General features: G+C 44.5%; 1 protein-coding gene across 1 annotated transcript in view; it reads right to left on the bottom strand.

Moving 5' to 3' along the window:
• The window catches only part of ryr2b (ryanodine receptor 2b (cardiac)), a 61,240-nt gene that overhangs the window by 21,741 nt on the left and 23,606 nt on the right, over positions 1–15,893 (bottom strand). The window contains exons 51-75 of the mRNA XM_072688906.1: positions 15,668–15,831; positions 15,499–15,577; positions 15,028–15,117; positions 14,785–14,922; positions 13,796–13,873; positions 13,627–13,702; positions 13,367–13,490; positions 12,669–12,784; positions 12,385–12,461; positions 11,327–11,448; positions 11,176–11,225; positions 10,889–10,949; positions 10,250–10,488; positions 6,945–7,026; positions 6,673–6,779; positions 5,813–6,142; positions 4,606–4,846; positions 4,331–4,418; positions 3,985–4,071; positions 2,959–3,132; positions 2,806–2,856; positions 1,881–1,964; positions 1,646–1,758; positions 1,450–1,543; positions 795–916 (exon numbers count right to left, since the gene is read on the bottom strand). Coding sequence (XP_072545007.1) covers positions 795–916; positions 1,450–1,543; positions 1,646–1,758; positions 1,881–1,964; positions 2,806–2,856; positions 2,959–3,132; positions 3,985–4,071; positions 4,331–4,418; positions 4,606–4,846; positions 5,813–6,142; positions 6,673–6,779; positions 6,945–7,026; positions 10,250–10,488; positions 10,889–10,949; positions 11,176–11,225; positions 11,327–11,448; positions 12,385–12,461; positions 12,669–12,784; positions 13,367–13,490; positions 13,627–13,702; positions 13,796–13,873; positions 14,785–14,922; positions 15,028–15,117; positions 15,499–15,577; positions 15,668–15,831 — 2,987 coding nt within the window. The remainder of the gene's footprint in view (positions 1–794; positions 917–1,449; positions 1,544–1,645; positions 1,759–1,880; positions 1,965–2,805; positions 2,857–2,958; positions 3,133–3,984; positions 4,072–4,330; positions 4,419–4,605; positions 4,847–5,812; positions 6,143–6,672; positions 6,780–6,944; positions 7,027–10,249; positions 10,489–10,888; positions 10,950–11,175; positions 11,226–11,326; positions 11,449–12,384; positions 12,462–12,668; positions 12,785–13,366; positions 13,491–13,626; positions 13,703–13,795; positions 13,874–14,784; positions 14,923–15,027; positions 15,118–15,498; positions 15,578–15,667; positions 15,832–15,893) is intronic.

The raw sequence follows: 15,893 nt of genomic DNA, 5'->3' as shown, positions 1-15,893 counted from the left end.
AGCTAAGACAGCCTGGTATCCATCTCTCTATGGTTCTACCAAAAGTCTCAAATTCAACCAAAAATCAAACCAAAGCAAATTTCAACACTGTACCAAGTGCAATGTTGGGTTTGGACGACGTCAACACAACTTATTCTTATATATATATATATTATAAAATCCAAAATGTCTGTTCAACATTACATCCGATGTGACGTCAAACTGCTCGGAGAAGACTGATTTTCAACATTTATGTAGGATGAATTAATGTTCTTTGTTTTTATGACGATCATGATCAGTTCAAGAGGATCATCCCATCAAGGACCACCATCAAGTCTGGGACAAGTATGAGGTTTCTTCTGAAGTCAAAGGTATTAAAGGTATTAGCTTATCCTGCTCTTGCTGGAGTAACTGTCTGCTGTCTACCGTGCAGGGAAGAAGGCTTTCTACTAGACTGTGGAGGAGCACTGCTGTGAGAATCTGAGCGTTAGGAAGGTCAGGATGTTGGACGATCCCAACGCACCTCATCCCACCAATTTTTTGGGGTCCAGTGTCTTTCTGACAGCAAACTGCTTGGAAAAGACTCAACACAAAGTTCAACACTGATTCCTTTGTATTTGTAGTGATTAAGGGCTTTTCACATGACTATCATCCCCCTGATCCCATTTTCATTTTCATGGAGAGGCTAGCAACAGGGTGGAGTGCCATGTGGTGCAGCAAGCAAGCAAGCAAGCTTGTCCCCAGGCAAACAGTTCCTTTACACCTGTAAGTAAACCTGCAGGCCCAATTATACTGTGTAACGGTGAAGCGCTCACCGTCTCTCCGTCAGTGCGCTTTGACGAAAGAAAGCGATGAGCTGATGAAGAGGGTCGATCTTCCCCTTCTCCTTCATTCCCTCTCTCTTTCCGTCCTCCAACATTCCACCACCTGTGGTTTTCTGGTACAAGGGCAACTTCCATTAGCATCAAAAATACACTGAAAATTTTTACTTTTTCTAAAAGCTTCCTCATATATTCCCAAAACAGTTTGATTTTAGCTATATGAGGCTTTTATTCTGAATATTTAGTCTCGATACAGTGGCGGAGGGATACATGCAGGGTGTTGTGAGGTTAAATAGTCCCCAAATTCTCTTGGCGGCTGTTTCCATGTCTTTCTTCATGAGATAAGTGAGGTATGACTATTCTTTGTTCACTCTTAGCAAAAAATGATTCTATCTAGTTCTGAAAAATGCGTTCCTAAAGCAATGAGGGTTTGTAACTTTTTGGTGGTACTGGGAGCCCTTTTTAAAAAGTTTTAGAAAGAACTAGTTTCATGCATTCAAATGTTTCTTTGAGGTGTCATGTTCCTAAATAGAGCAATTGTGTTTAATAAGGAACCCTTTTTAGGAGAGTATATTCAAATACATAGAGCTCTACACGCTGTACGTCCCAACACAGAGCTAAATACACGCACGGCATGTTCTAAACTTACAGCCAAATCTTCAATCAGCTTGTTCTTGCAGTCATCCTCAGCCTCCACCCAGATCTTTCTGTAGCCCAGCAGGAACAAATCCACCGCTCTGTGTCTGCAAAATAAAAAAACACCCGCCCAGCCACTGTGAACATGTTTCTAATGAAAACAGCTACAGCTAATGCATTAGCTACAGCTAGGGAGGCCAGTTAAGTACCTGGGTAGGTTGTAGAGAGGGGTCATCCTTAAACAGGCCACCACTGCCCGCTTCCTCTGCTTGGACAGCAGCTTCTGCCACACTGCCCGCTTACTCCTCTGAGGATGCTCCACCTGGGCAAAAGCAGCACGAGTGGATGGATGGAAGGTCTCAGAGCTTGAAGGATATGAATATTGGGCCTTCCCATGAAAAAGCTACGAAGCAGGTTGGGGAAAAAATTTTAAAGTAGCCCTACCTGCTCCAGGTAGAAAAGGACCCGAGCAATGGTCAGGATCCTCTCAACCCGTAGTAGAGAATCCGCTGGGTCATCCCTAATCTCCTTAAGACAAACAAAACAGATGTTCCAGATGTTATTTTGAATAGTATTTTATTTGACTTATGTTTTTTTTTTACTACTACTACTACTACTTTGTTTACTACTTAAGATGCGAAAACCGGTTGCTATGGGAACCAGAACTCATATCAAATATCAAATAATAACATGCAATTTGTACATTAATTCTATCATTTGTAAACATATGCAATCTGCATAGAGCTGGGCGATGATATCATAAAAAATGATATCACGATATTTAAAGACATTTTGTACGATGTGATATTTATCTCAATATTTCGTCTACAAAATGCTGGTGATTTAATAAGACTGATTACACTCTTCATAATGAAACATAATAATAATCAGTGCTCTTGCTCTAAGCACTGACAATACCCACTCATAAAAGAATACTGTGTACTGTGTACCATGATAAATTTTGTTATCACGATCTGATCAAATATTGTCATATTTATGCTCCAGTGAGCATATAATGAGTTTGACCTCAGAGAAACCTCAGCATGCTCTTAAAAAACCCATAAGACTCAATACATACTAAAACACATATATACATATAAAAAACTACAGTGTGCTAAAAACAATACCATGCTATGCTAGGCTATGCTATGTGGTCCCCGAGAGTTGTTGTGATGAGGCAAACCAGCCAAAAAAAGCAGAGCTTGTGTTTTTCTTTTACCACCATAAAAGGTAACAGCGTGGTTCATTCCGAGGTCAAATAACAGGGTGGTAAATAGGCCTGTTAAATTGCGTCAGAGCATTTTTCACCCCCAACCAAAGTTACTATATTAATATTTGTTCATAAACAACTAGTGGCCTTCAGACTCACCTCTTGCAGGCCGCTGCAGATGCACGCTCGGACTTCATCCTCTGTGTCTTTCTACAGGAGACACAGCACAGGCAGAGTGGTGCCAGGTTCACCAATGCCAACATTCAAATTACTGATCTCTTTACTCAGGGACTGGTGCAGCAGAGAGCCTACCTCAGAGAACCGGCCCTTTGCCACAGCAACCAGGCCCCGATCGCCATGACAACATCGGTTCAAGCCAACAGACAGGAGCCTCTTCAGGGCGGCCACGATCAGCGAGGTGTGTGCGGAGTATCGCTCGTCCTTACTCCTCTTCATCCTCCTCCTCTCATCTTCACACACTCCACCCTGATTGACATTCACTCAGCTCACATTCCTTCTTCTCATTTATACGTGCATGTATAAACAGTATAGCTACACCTTTACTGCACGGTGTCTGCTCTCTGAACACACAAACAAGCCCACACAGTGTCTCTAATGTGAAGCACCAAAAGCTATTTGAGTGCTAACAGCACCCCCACAAGACGACCATGTGGGGTTACACAATTAAGGTTTTGAGAGAATAGGAGTGCCCTACTCAAAACTGGTGTGTTTGTATAATAGTGTTCCTAATAAAGTGCTGAGTGAGCGTACTGATATTCTTAAATATCTGACTGCAGAAGGTTTAGGCTTAGAAAATGATGCTGTCATCAGCAGCCAGAGCCAGAGAGAGCACAATTGGCCTTGCACTCTCCGAGTAGCTAGATGACTCTCTCCCTTTCCCCATATCACTCTAGTGCGATGCTGGCCGGCACAGGCATCTGCTAGCCATTGAACCATTAGAGCTGGGTACTCTGAACAGAGTACATCAGAGCTGGGTGCTTTGAAAAAGAGGCAGTGGTTGGTTGCGCATGTGTCGGAGGAGGCATGTGCCACTCCTTACTCTGTGTCAGAAGCATTACATGTGATGGGGGAGGACTAAGGAGTGGGCTGGGTAATTGGCTAATCTTAAAATGAGGAGGAAAATTGGTTAAAAAGTGAAACTAACTGAAATAATTTAAAAGAAAATAAAGAAAATGATTTGTGAAGCTGGTTACATGGCAGGTGCTGTCCTGGGGGAAGCCCAGTATTCCCAGTTCTTGTCCAATGCCTAGTTTATCTACTCAGCCCTTCATTAAAGTAAAGCAATAAAGCTGCTGGTCAAACTGAACAACTCTTTACCTTTTGGCTCCTCCCACCACCAACGAGAAAGGTCAAGTTGTTGATGTCATTCTGGACCACGAAGTTCTGCTCCTCCCACTTGAAGTTCTGCAATTTATAATATTACATATATCATAAATATTCATTCAAAAATGCAGTCTCTTTAAATAATACACAGATCCCCAGCCCAAACACCACACACTGCCCATGTATTGTGAACTGTGGTGGTCTGATTCAATTCCATTAGAAATATTGGGAAAAATCAGCAGCGGAGCTACAGATGTGTCTAACCCCTTGAAGAACCCCGCAGAGGGCTGTGAGTGAGTGGAGTGTGAATGGACTGGAAGCGTGCATGAGAGCATCTCACATGAGATTTGGCCCAGAAAATGAAAACCTCTGCCACCAGGAAGAAGAGCCTCTCCGCATCTTCATTCAGATCTGTCAGCCAGATCATTCTGATAAGAGAAACACACACAATAATGATTGACACTCAATGGCCAATTTATTAGAAACCCCTTCCTTGTAGCTCTACCAGACTGCGTGACTCTGCTTCTGACTGTTTATCTGCATGGACTTTAGGTACAACAAGGTACAAGGAAGGGCTATCTAATACAGTGTATGGTCAGTGTGGATGCTGCTCACCTGTGATGGTCTACAAATGGGATGAGTAGGGGGTAAAAAGCATACAGATCTTGCACCATCACTGTAAATTTCGCCTGGATAGCGAGCTCTGCCTCCGCCACGTCGCTACACCCTTCTGTCTTCATACGTTCCTCTTCCAGCATCACTGACTCCGCCCTCTTCCTTAGCTTTTCCATCAGAGGCAAGAAGTGACTCTTTAGGAGACGGCACTCCGCCTTACGAACAAGAGGCTGAACAAACACTGACAATGACAAAGAGGAGTTATCAGAAATCAGCAAGCAAAAAATGATACATAAAAAAAGACAGACAGTAAGCAAATGTACACGATATGATAACCATCCATGCTCATAACATGGTATCCCTAGACTCCTAAAATATTCCGCTTATTTTTAAATATTAAATTAATACATTCTTTTCCTGACCCCAATCTTTTTTTGGGGTCAGGAAAAAAAGATTTTTTTCAATCCAATTCGGAAGGCCAATAACCCAATAATAACCACTTATCTATCACTAGCGATGCCCCTAACACTAGAAGGGTAAATATTAGCACATGTCTGGGCTAGCATCGCTAGGTTAGCCAGCACTCGGAGGAAAGCCTGGCTGCCCGGCTCTGATACAACAGCCAACAGATGCCTGTGCTGACCGACCATCACACTAGGAGTGATGTGGGGAGGAAGTGCCATCAATCCACCCCTGAGACAGCAAGGCCAATTGTGCTCTCTCTGACTCCGGCCGCTGATGGCAAAGCCATCATAATTATTAAGATGATCATGATCTCAGCTAATTCTGCAGGAAAAACTGCTCTGCAGTGAACACCAACAATACTGTAATAACTATCATGAAATATAGCCAGTTTTGCTCCTGGATAAATTATTATTTTAAAGGTTATTTCTGGTCTTAGTTTATATTCCGAGCAGCTTGTTTGCACTGTTTTCAATTTCAATTTGCGACTTCCCTTGACTTCCTCACAATGAAACAAGATTTTTCATTACGGCTGGAATCTGATTGCTCAGAGTGCTCTGCATTCGCAAGACAGCTCATTTGCATTTCTGCCTTGTTTTAGGCATTTAGGCATTCTGTCTTCATTTTGACCCCGAAACAAAAGGAATGCAGAAGTGCAGAGCTGCAGTCTAAATAACTGCATGATGTAAACGGATGTAAACCTACAGCAATGATAAACTTCATATGCTTAAACATTTCTACTTACCTGCGATTCGTTTCATCCAGCTGCAGTCAGGTGTGCCCAGCTGGCTGTGGATGATGGACAGGGCTTGTCCCAGGAGGATGTTGGTGTCCCGTGCTGTGACAGAGGAGCATGGAAGCCCATCCTGAAGCTCTGAAGCTCCACTCGGGTCAGCCGCATCACCCCACCGGCACACGTAGCTGCACAGCAGAGGGAGAGTGACCTCCATGACTCGGGACAGAAGGGCGTGGCGGGCAGCAGACCCTGCCTCGGCCAGATCCTCGACTTCTGAAAGCACATCTTGTAGGGAGGGGAGGAGTGTGCAGAGCGCCTCCGGTGCAGTGGACACACCTGCTGAGACACATGATAAGACAATAATTCATTGATTAATTAATTAATTAATTAAATAACATGACAAATTTTCATTTTTTACCCAATTTGGTTCAGCCAATTAACCCACCCGTTTGTAACACCCCCCCCGACACTAGTGGGGACATGTCTCTTCCTATAGACATCCGAAGCCTCTTTTTTGAACTGCCCCCAATGCAGCATCACCACTCAAAGGAAAGGGCTGGGTCCCCAGCTCCACCGCACCAGCTAATCAACATCGCTTAAGAGTGATGAGGAGCGAGAGCGCCATCGACCCACCACCCACAGCCAATTGTGCTCTCTCAGACTTCGGGTGCTGATGGCAAAGCAGCCTGGCTCTGGCCTCAAACTCCGAAACACCCCCCCCCCATGTCTAAATAAGTACAATAACAATAATATGGGAGAATATGTTTTTGGGGGACGACCATATCTTTCATGTTGTTGATTTAAAAAAGACAGGCTCTTCAGTGTGGCTAAAAAGCTTGTAGCATTAACTGGAATTCCACTGCATTTACCTTCTCGCTCTTCATCGCTGCTCGCGCGATTAAGCGGCAGCTCCAGGAAACACACTGGAAAAGCAGCTGATAAGGCAGCAAGACATTCCCCTAGGAAAGGCCTCTGCCTATGAAACAAGAGATAAGACATGGTTCAAGACATCACAGCCCAACAGCAGCAAAGCCTAATCTAGGTTAGGGCTCAGGGCTAGCCTTACTTTCATTCTACAGCTCAAACTTCAGCTCAATTTATATTTAAGATAAAAAAAAAACAGTTAAAGCCACAGTGATACCTTTCCATAAACGTGTTATTACATGTGCCAAGAGTGTAGAGACTGCAAAGGATGCGGTAACAGCAGGCCCGCACTTCACCCACTGAGAGAGAGAGGGAGAAAAAAACAATCATATGATATGTCAACATATGAAACAAATACGCTTAGAGTGCAAAGGTTAACGGTCATTCAATGTTAGAATATTATGACCACCTACATAATAGCTGGTCCAAGCCAAGAGTGGTTATTCCCACTATTACTTTTTTTCTATTTATAGGCAGTGTGTTTAATGGAAATGAATATTTGCCTTGTATTTCATAAACCATGGACAACATTTCACCTAAAATCCAAATAAAAATATTTAGAGCATTTATTTACAGAAACTGCTCAAAAACAACTGCTTAAGTAATGCAAAGAAATGATTATAATAATTATAATAAAAGAAGTTATTAATGAAATTTAAACAACACAGTACTAATATCCAGAACTCTGAGAGCATTCAGAAATCCCTATGGTGAAATAACCCTCACTGCCATTCACCGTTCTCATGTCTCGGCCGGCTCTCCACTAGTCTTTCACTTTGCTGTTGGGACTTTATGCCAGTCACAGTCTGCAAATTCGGCAAACTCAGCTCTGTTAGATGAAAAGCCTGGAATAAAACGGCTGTCGAACACGTAAAGATGCAAATTTAAGGTTCAAGGTTTTCCAGAGCTATATATATATATAATTTTAACCACTCTTAAATATAATGTGTCCTTTGGATCAAAGCGTGAATTACACTTCCCAACTGTAGGGGGAGCCCAGAAGCAAGAAAATGACCAATTTCTATAGTGTTGCTTTAACAGGCCTACAGCTAAAGCGAGGGACATTTGTCCATTTGAGAGGGACATTTGTCCAATTAGAACACTTGGTTATTAAGACTTGGTTAAGAGCACCGTCTACCATCCCTGATCAGCCATAACATTAAACCATATCTGTAATATAGTGTAGGTCCCCCAGGTGCCACCAAAACATCTCTGACCCTTCGTGGCACCGATTACACAAGACCTCTGAGGGTGTCCTGTAGTATCTGGCACCAAGGCTAACATTAGCAGCAGATGTTTTAAGTGCTGTTTTAAGTTGTGGGACCTCCATGAGCATCAATAGTAGGTACTAACTACTACATACGCTTGCTGCCTAATATATCCACAGGTGCCACTGGAGCCAGATAGTCAATGTTATCCACGTCACCGGTCAATGCTCAGGCCCCGAATGTCGATGCAGTGCAATTTCATCATAGGACATCTTATGGAACGTCAAACTTTCCACTCCTACACCTCGTCGTGAGCCAAGAGCTGGATTATCTAAAAGGATAAATGAATATGTTCTGGCAGTATCCAGGGGAAATCTCGGGGCCTAATGCGGAGGGTTTCCGCAAAGAGCACCTCAGTCTACGAGAGAAGTGAGATTTATTCAGCGCTGCTCGAACCTCCGTGCATATGTGAATGAGATGGTAATGAGTGTGTACAGGAGGAGAAAGGAGGGAAAGGGATGAATGATTCAAAGGTCTGCTCTCCGGTTGGCGTTTACAGCAGAGACAGGGCTTATCTCAATGAGGCCAGACAGATTCCTGTGGCGCAACTCAAACAGATTTCGGATGCGATTTGGCCCGGGTCCTCGCAACGCTGATTTTAGTCAGCCGAGACGTGGGGGTCACAATCAAGGAAACACAACGGAGGCAGAGGAACTTCTGAGTGATAGAATCGTCTCTGGAGGGAGACGGCCGACGGACTTTCTGGGGTGAAAGTCAAAGTCATTACAAATGCATTTCTGTTCTCGACGATTCCGAACATTTGGACAGTATCCGCAAGAAAGATTTAACGGGACGTGTTTGAGGGACACCAAGAACCTGTGTTTGACAAACTGTAGATACCATTCAGATTTAGCTCAACTTCGACAACTGTCAGTTTCCACCAATCTGTTTATCCAACCACGATTCTTCCATTCATCCACCAATCCCCCAATCCAACTGATCTACCAACCAATCCACACCTTCCATGCGTCCATCCAACCTTCATTCCTTCCATCAATCCAGTCATTCATGTTTTTTCCCTTTATCCATCCATCCATGTTTCATTTACTATTATTACTATTATCTATCTAGTCTCCATTCGATGCATCCATCCCTCAATCCATCCACCCAGCAAGCCATGCTTTGTTCCCTTCATCCATCCATTAATATATCAGTTGGTTCATCTACTTATTCTTCCTTCATCCATCCATCAATCTATCCATCGACCCATGGATGTTCCCATATTGTATCCATCTATCCATCCATCCAGCCTTCATTCAATGCTTCATTTTCTTCATGCATGCATCCACCCATCCTTCATTCCCTCCATCTAGCCCTCATTTCTTCCCTTTATCCGTCCATGCTTCAGTCCTTTCATCCATTCATCCATCCATCATTCTGTCCATCCACCCATCCTTCATTCCCTCCATCTATCACTCATTTCTTCCCTTTATCCGTCCATGCTTCAGTCCTTTCATCCATTCATCCATCCATCATTCTGTCCATCCACCCATCCTTCATTCCCTCCATCTAGCCCTCATTTCTTCCCTTTATTCATCCATGCTTCAGTCCTTTCATCTATACATCCATAATTCTGTCCATCCACCCATCCTTCATTCCCTCCATCTAGCCCTCATTTCTTCCCTTTATCCATCCATGCTTCAGTTCTTTCATCCATCCATCCATCATTCTGTTCATCCACCCATCCTTCATTCCCTCCTTCTATGCCTCATTTCTTCCCTTTATCCAGCCATGCTTTAGTCCTTTCATCCATCCATCCATCATTCTGTTCATCCACCCATCCTTCAGTCCCTCCATCTAGCCCTCATATCTTCCCTTTATCCACCCATGCTTCATTCCTTTCATCCATCCATCCATCCATCCATCATTCTGTTCATCCACCCATCCTTCAGTCCCTCCATCTAGCCCTCATATCTTCCCTTTATCCACCCATGCTTCATTCCCACCATCTGTCCATCAGCTAGCCATCATTCATCTCCTCCATCCATGCCAGCTGCATTCGTTTTCATCCATCCATCCAATTCCCTTTATTCATGCTTCATCCATCCACCTAGCCATGCAAACTCATCTTCATCCATCCATGCATCCTTTATTTCCACCATCCATCCATCAAACATTCCTTTCTTTATGAATCCATTCCGTTCATTCATGCATCCTTGCTTCAGTCCCTTCATCCATCCAGCCCTCACATCCCCTTGATTCTCTTGGTGAGCAGATGTCTACAGACTTTTGGACATAGTTTAACATAACCCACCGATCAGTTCCTCTGAGCTGTGGCAGTTGTCAATATGCTGGAATAGGGCGGTCAGCACTGGAATGAGTGCAGTGGTGGTGTGGGCCAGCAGTTCTGCATCTCCTCTGGCCTGGACCCTGCTTTGGCCATACGACCCTGCATTCACACTCCCCACAGCCAGCTCCAGATCCACCGCCGCGTCCTCAAAGAACGAGCACAGGTCTGACCGTACAAACTCCCCCTGTGTCCTCATCACTGCCCTACACATTAAAGGAATACTTCAGTCAGGAATGCTAATATCGCAATGATAAACACAAGTGGCAATCATGGGGTCCAAGCACTAGGCTCCATTGTGTAGCCAGTAGAGTACGAATGATGTGAAATTTTTTTAAACTGGTCTTATTTACACTCTATGTGATTGTGTGTGTGTGTGTGGGGGGGGGGGTCTTCAACTTGCATATCTGCTAAACTTCAGGTCTTCCAGGACTGTATTTAAGAAACACTAATCCAGAACGTTCTTAAAATCCTTATTATCCATGTAATCTGACTTGGACACCTAATAAAAAGTTATACAGGCCCTGGGTCTTGTAGAAGCAATGTAACTTCGTTCAAACACTTCCTAACCACAGGATATCAGATGAGCACTGCAGCGCCACCTACCTGGGATCAAGAGACTGCACAAGAATCTGCAGGCAGCTCACCGCAGACTGAGCATCCTTACCTGAAGGCATCAAATGCATTATAAGATTTGAACTGAATCTTTGACATATATATACACCACCATTTAACCAATTCTTTGACTTGTTATGGTACTAAACAGAACCACTGTCTTTACTAAAGAGCCCTTTTTCATAAGGGTGTACTACCACATACAGGAGTGTGAAAGAAATGAGCCAAAGCAGCCTCTACAGAAGCAAAGCAATAGGATTGTCCACGCCAGCTCTTACCAAACAGAGAAATCCTACGTCTGACCAGTGCTCCCAGTTTGCAGAACAAACTGGGGATGAAGAAAGAGAAAAAGAACGGATGCAGATGTTAAAGGAAATGAGGAAGTGTAGAGCATCTAAGAGAGAGCACAAACATCTCAGACGTTCTTACCTTGTGACCATCTCTTTCTCTTTACCAGAGGCATGAGCACTGTTACTGAGTGGACACAGGGATCTGGACAGGAAGTAGAGGTGATGATTCTTAAAATACTGATCAATCAAAGGCAACAACACCTAAGAGAACGAGAGAGAGAGAGAGAGAGAGATAGAGAGAGAGAGAGAGAGAGAGAGAGAGAGAGAGAGACTTTAATTTGATATTAATGAAAAGGTGACGCTTTACTGTAGGGCTCTATCTGTAGGTGTTGCGTAGCCTTATGAAAGGTGCCCTACAGCATAGTGTTCGTGATATATGGAAAACTGGCATCCCAGTTGCATGTATACATTGTCCTCTGGAATGACCAGCCCCCCTGGATTCCTCCACTGTTCTGTATACAATCAAATCAGGCCTTTATCCATCACAGTAATGTAGAAACAAGCGCTAGGGAGAGGGTACCACTGGCTTCACGTCTTAATTTGCGACACTGTTAGGGGTTGAGCGGTAAGTGCATTTGGCATCCTCTGCTGGCCAGAGCTTGCTGTTGCAATAGTATTCCAGGTGGTTGCTAGGTTGTTGCTATGGCATGTCCCAAATGGCTGCTAAGGTGTTGCAAAAGTAGGTGCTATGGAATTGCTAAAGTGATTGCTATGATTCAGGACACTGTTTGGGGTTGAGCAGTGAGTACACAGCCCCTTTTGCTGGCCAGAGCTGGCTGTTGCTATAGTACCCCAGGTAGTTGCTAGGTTGTTGCTATAGTAGTTTAGATGATTCAGATTTAGATGATTCCTAAGGTGTCCCAAATGGCTGCTAAGCTGTTGCTAAGGGTTTAGCAGTGAGTGCATGGCTCCCTCTGCTGGCCAGAGCTTAAATAGTTAGCGTTGCGACGTTAAAACTAGACTGTTGCTATGCATGAGCTCACAAGGGTGAAAAGATGTTGAAGAAGTTTATACTGCCAATCATTTTAATTACTTAACCACAAACGTTTTTGTTTCATGACCAGATTCTCATCTTTTGCTCATCTTAACCAAGGGGGCCAATAGTTATGGAGCATGCTGCAGCTAGCTTGAACCCACCTTAATGAAGAAGTAGATCTGCTGTTCATGAGGCACCTTCTCTGTCCTTCCCATTTGCCCTCTAGCCTGCACAACCTCTGTATAGGACACACACACACACACACACACACACACACACACACACACACACACACACACACACCATCCAGCTTCAGCGCTCTGCTCTGTCGTACCGGGACAGCAGGATCCTGTTTCCCATTATAAGGGTCAGTTTCTCCCACAGGGTTTAAGGCCAGTCCTAGTCAACTGAAAATCTCCATTCAGAGCTGGAAGATGTTTCATACCCAGCTCCAGCATCTGCTCCTGTGCCTGGTCAGTGATGGACAGGGCCTGCTGGAGCAGACAGTAGGCGAAGCGGCTGGCAGTAGCAGGAGAGTCCACATCTGCAGGCGTCCGTTCCCTTAACGCAAGACAATCAGGGTTTCTCATGCGTTCTGTTTAACTTCATCCCACTTAAGACATTTACCACCTCATTTCTGACCACAAACACCCACCATGCCGTCTTTTTCATTTTTAATTAAGTGTAAACAAATCTGCTACATTGACAAAAGTATCTGGACACCTGCTATCTTCCGAAAAGGGTGCTTTCTGCTAGATTTTGCTAGAGCATTGCAGCGAGGATGTGACTGCATTCGTGTGACTGCATCCTGATGCACTCTGCCCATATGCGTACACTTTTTTTTCTGACGCATTCATAAGGCTACATAACGCCTATGTAAGTCTTTTATGACAACTGAAATAAACCAATACAGACATTTAGAAAGGCCCCATCCTTATTATCTATATCTTATTGTTTCATGTGATCGGACAGTTCCTAGAGATCAGACTTGATTTCTGAACTCTTGCTTATGTAGGTTTATGTCAGTGATCATGAAAGGCTCATGCAGGTGTCATGTAGCTTTATGAATGCTGACCTTCATTGGCAACCAGATGATATTTATGGTATGGAGCCTTTAAAACTCTGCCCATGCCTTTCCCTCACCTCCACACTGTGTACCCATTCATATGGAAGAACTTCAGCACATCCTGAGCTCGCTCTCGGACTCTGTTCTTTTCTCTGGTGCTCAGGACATCGTACGGCACTAGAAGTGGATGACTGCCCCCTCCTGGACACAGGTTTAAATAGCACAGGTCTGAAATCATGAGGGTTGTTCCAGCTAACTGCGAACTGTTTAAGAAGACGTCAGGGGTCACTTTCTACCGCAGACGAGTCTTAAGAAGAAAAGGCACGGTAACAGCTACCTTTAGCCTGGAGCTCCTGTAGTTTCCTCCTGGCCCAGATGTTGTGGTAGTTCTCAGCTAGCTGCTCAGCCATAGCCTGCAACAGTTGAGAGTAGAAGATCATAAGGTGAACTGAAGGTTTGACCGGTGGGTACTGCTTACGTATGTGTTCCGTGGTGAACCCACTTACATACTGATCCCAGGTCAGCGTGATGCAGCTGGTGTCTGCCGGTTTGGGGCTGAATGTGGAGGTTCCTTCAAACGAGAGCTACCACAAGGGACACAAAAAGCCTCAGTTTGTGCTCACAGAGGATTCCAGGCCACATGAGAGCAATCTGATATGTCCAGGGCTCTTATCCAGAGCGACTTACAAGGTTGCTGGTATTACAGAGGTGGGCCAATGCAGTGTTAGGAGTCTTGCCCGAGGACTCGTATTGGTGTAGCACACCCAGACCGGGAATCGAACCCAGGTCTCCCACATGGTGTAATAGCTCCCTGGCAGTAGTAGTTTTATCTGTTTCACCACACCAACCACACCTCCAGGAATGTTCTCCAAAAATGACGAATAGTGAGAAGTGTCCAGCAGGAACTGTCCAGTCCCTTACTTCTTCTGCTACTGGGCAGGCTTGGTTTTGGTAGCCTGATTACTTAAGCCTGAACGTGAGGTCTGTCCAATAGGAATGTCCCTCAGCTCGACTCTGGGCTCAGGTTATCTGTCCAAACTCACACACACACAAGAGTAGATCCACCCTCAGTATCTCCTGGTCTTTCTCCACCCCCTCATCACATTTGAAAGGGTCAAGAGTTTGGAGGCGGGGCTTAGTGGGAAGTGGGCGGAGTTCTCTGCTTCGTACGTCATCGCTGACATTTGGAAGGTTGCCAGCCACCTCGACGTAATGGTGAGGGAAATCCTCACAGATGCAACAGAACTGAACTTTCAACCTCTAGGGGGCGCACTAGCCAGGGCTGGAATATCTTATATTAGCGTATATTTACCAGGTAAGAAAGTGGCTGCTATCAGAAATATTGCTTGGCAATTAAAAAGTAACGCTGCACAGTAGAAAGGTGGTCCGTAATGGTTTATTATATAATTAATTAACTATTTGTTTGTTTGTTTGTTTACCATTTCTCATGAAGAACCTTTTGTTTACATAATATTTACTTGGAAGTATCCGTTACCTGCCCAGACTGGGAGATCCTCCTGGCTGGGTTGTGCAGGCCCCTTGCCTCCCCGTCTTTCGTTCTCTCGATGGTCCAGCCCAAGACCAGCATGCTTTTCACAGTCTCCTTAATGGCTCCGCGGTAGCTTTCTTTATCCTAAAAATGAGCAACAAATCAAATACCAGAAGCAAAGACTTTTTCAGACCAAGGTTAAATTTGAGTTTCTTTCAAAAGCACTGGCTAAGTGTATGCATCCAATACCCTCTCTGATAAGGCTCTGTAGGGCTTCAGGAGTGGGTGAACTTTAGAGCTCTCACACATCTGCTCCCCATGGACCCAACCACTGGCAAACTGGAAGCACACACACAGCATTCAACAGACCTGGTGAAAAAAGCTAAAACGGAAAATCCAACAGCAAACAGTATGTCCAAATGTATGTGGACACATAGTAATGAACACATTACTGCCAAATATTGCTTACAAATATGTAAAAATGCCCCCCCACACACACACACAGCTCTTGTCGCTGAATGCAATCAAATCCTCACAGCAAGGCTTTAGCAAAATCTAGTAGAAAGTCTTCATCCCTGGACAGCAGAGACAGTTACTCCAGCAAAAGCAGGGTAAGCTGTTTTTAATTCCCCTTTGTTTTCGGATTAAACAATGAATGAGCAGACGTCCCAATACTTTAGTCCATATTATGTTATTTACATGTCCCTTCAGATTTCTCACCTTCTCCAGTGACCACTTCTCATGAGTGTGTTCTGCGTACTTATTCACCACGTAGTCCAGCGTCTCAGGCACGGTCACTCTGGAAAAGGTCATTAAAAAAATGAACAAATCCCCAGGCATGATGTAGAAAACACTCACAGGGGCAGATCCCAATCCCACATGCTCTTACGTGGACGTGTCCAGAGGCTGAGGGCAGAACCTTCCCTCTGAGTCCAGCGAGGAGTTCCTCTCCAGCCCTCCAGAACAGCTGGGGTCAGTGTGGTCAGGAGGAATGGCCCCGGACACAGCACTGAGACAGCCTAAAGTCAGCTCGAACAATTCGGCTGTGTAAGGCTGGAGGAGACGGGGAAAAAGCAATGGGCAGAGGTCAGTCACTGTAGCCTATCTTTGCTGCA

This window comes from Salminus brasiliensis, chromosome 10 (assembly GCF_030463535.1).
Source record: "Salminus brasiliensis chromosome 10, fSalBra1.hap2, whole genome shotgun sequence".
Classification (NCBI taxonomy): Eukaryota; Metazoa; Chordata; class Actinopteri; order Characiformes; family Bryconidae; genus Salminus; species Salminus brasiliensis.
This window is presented reverse-complemented; position numbering and strand designations above follow the sequence as displayed.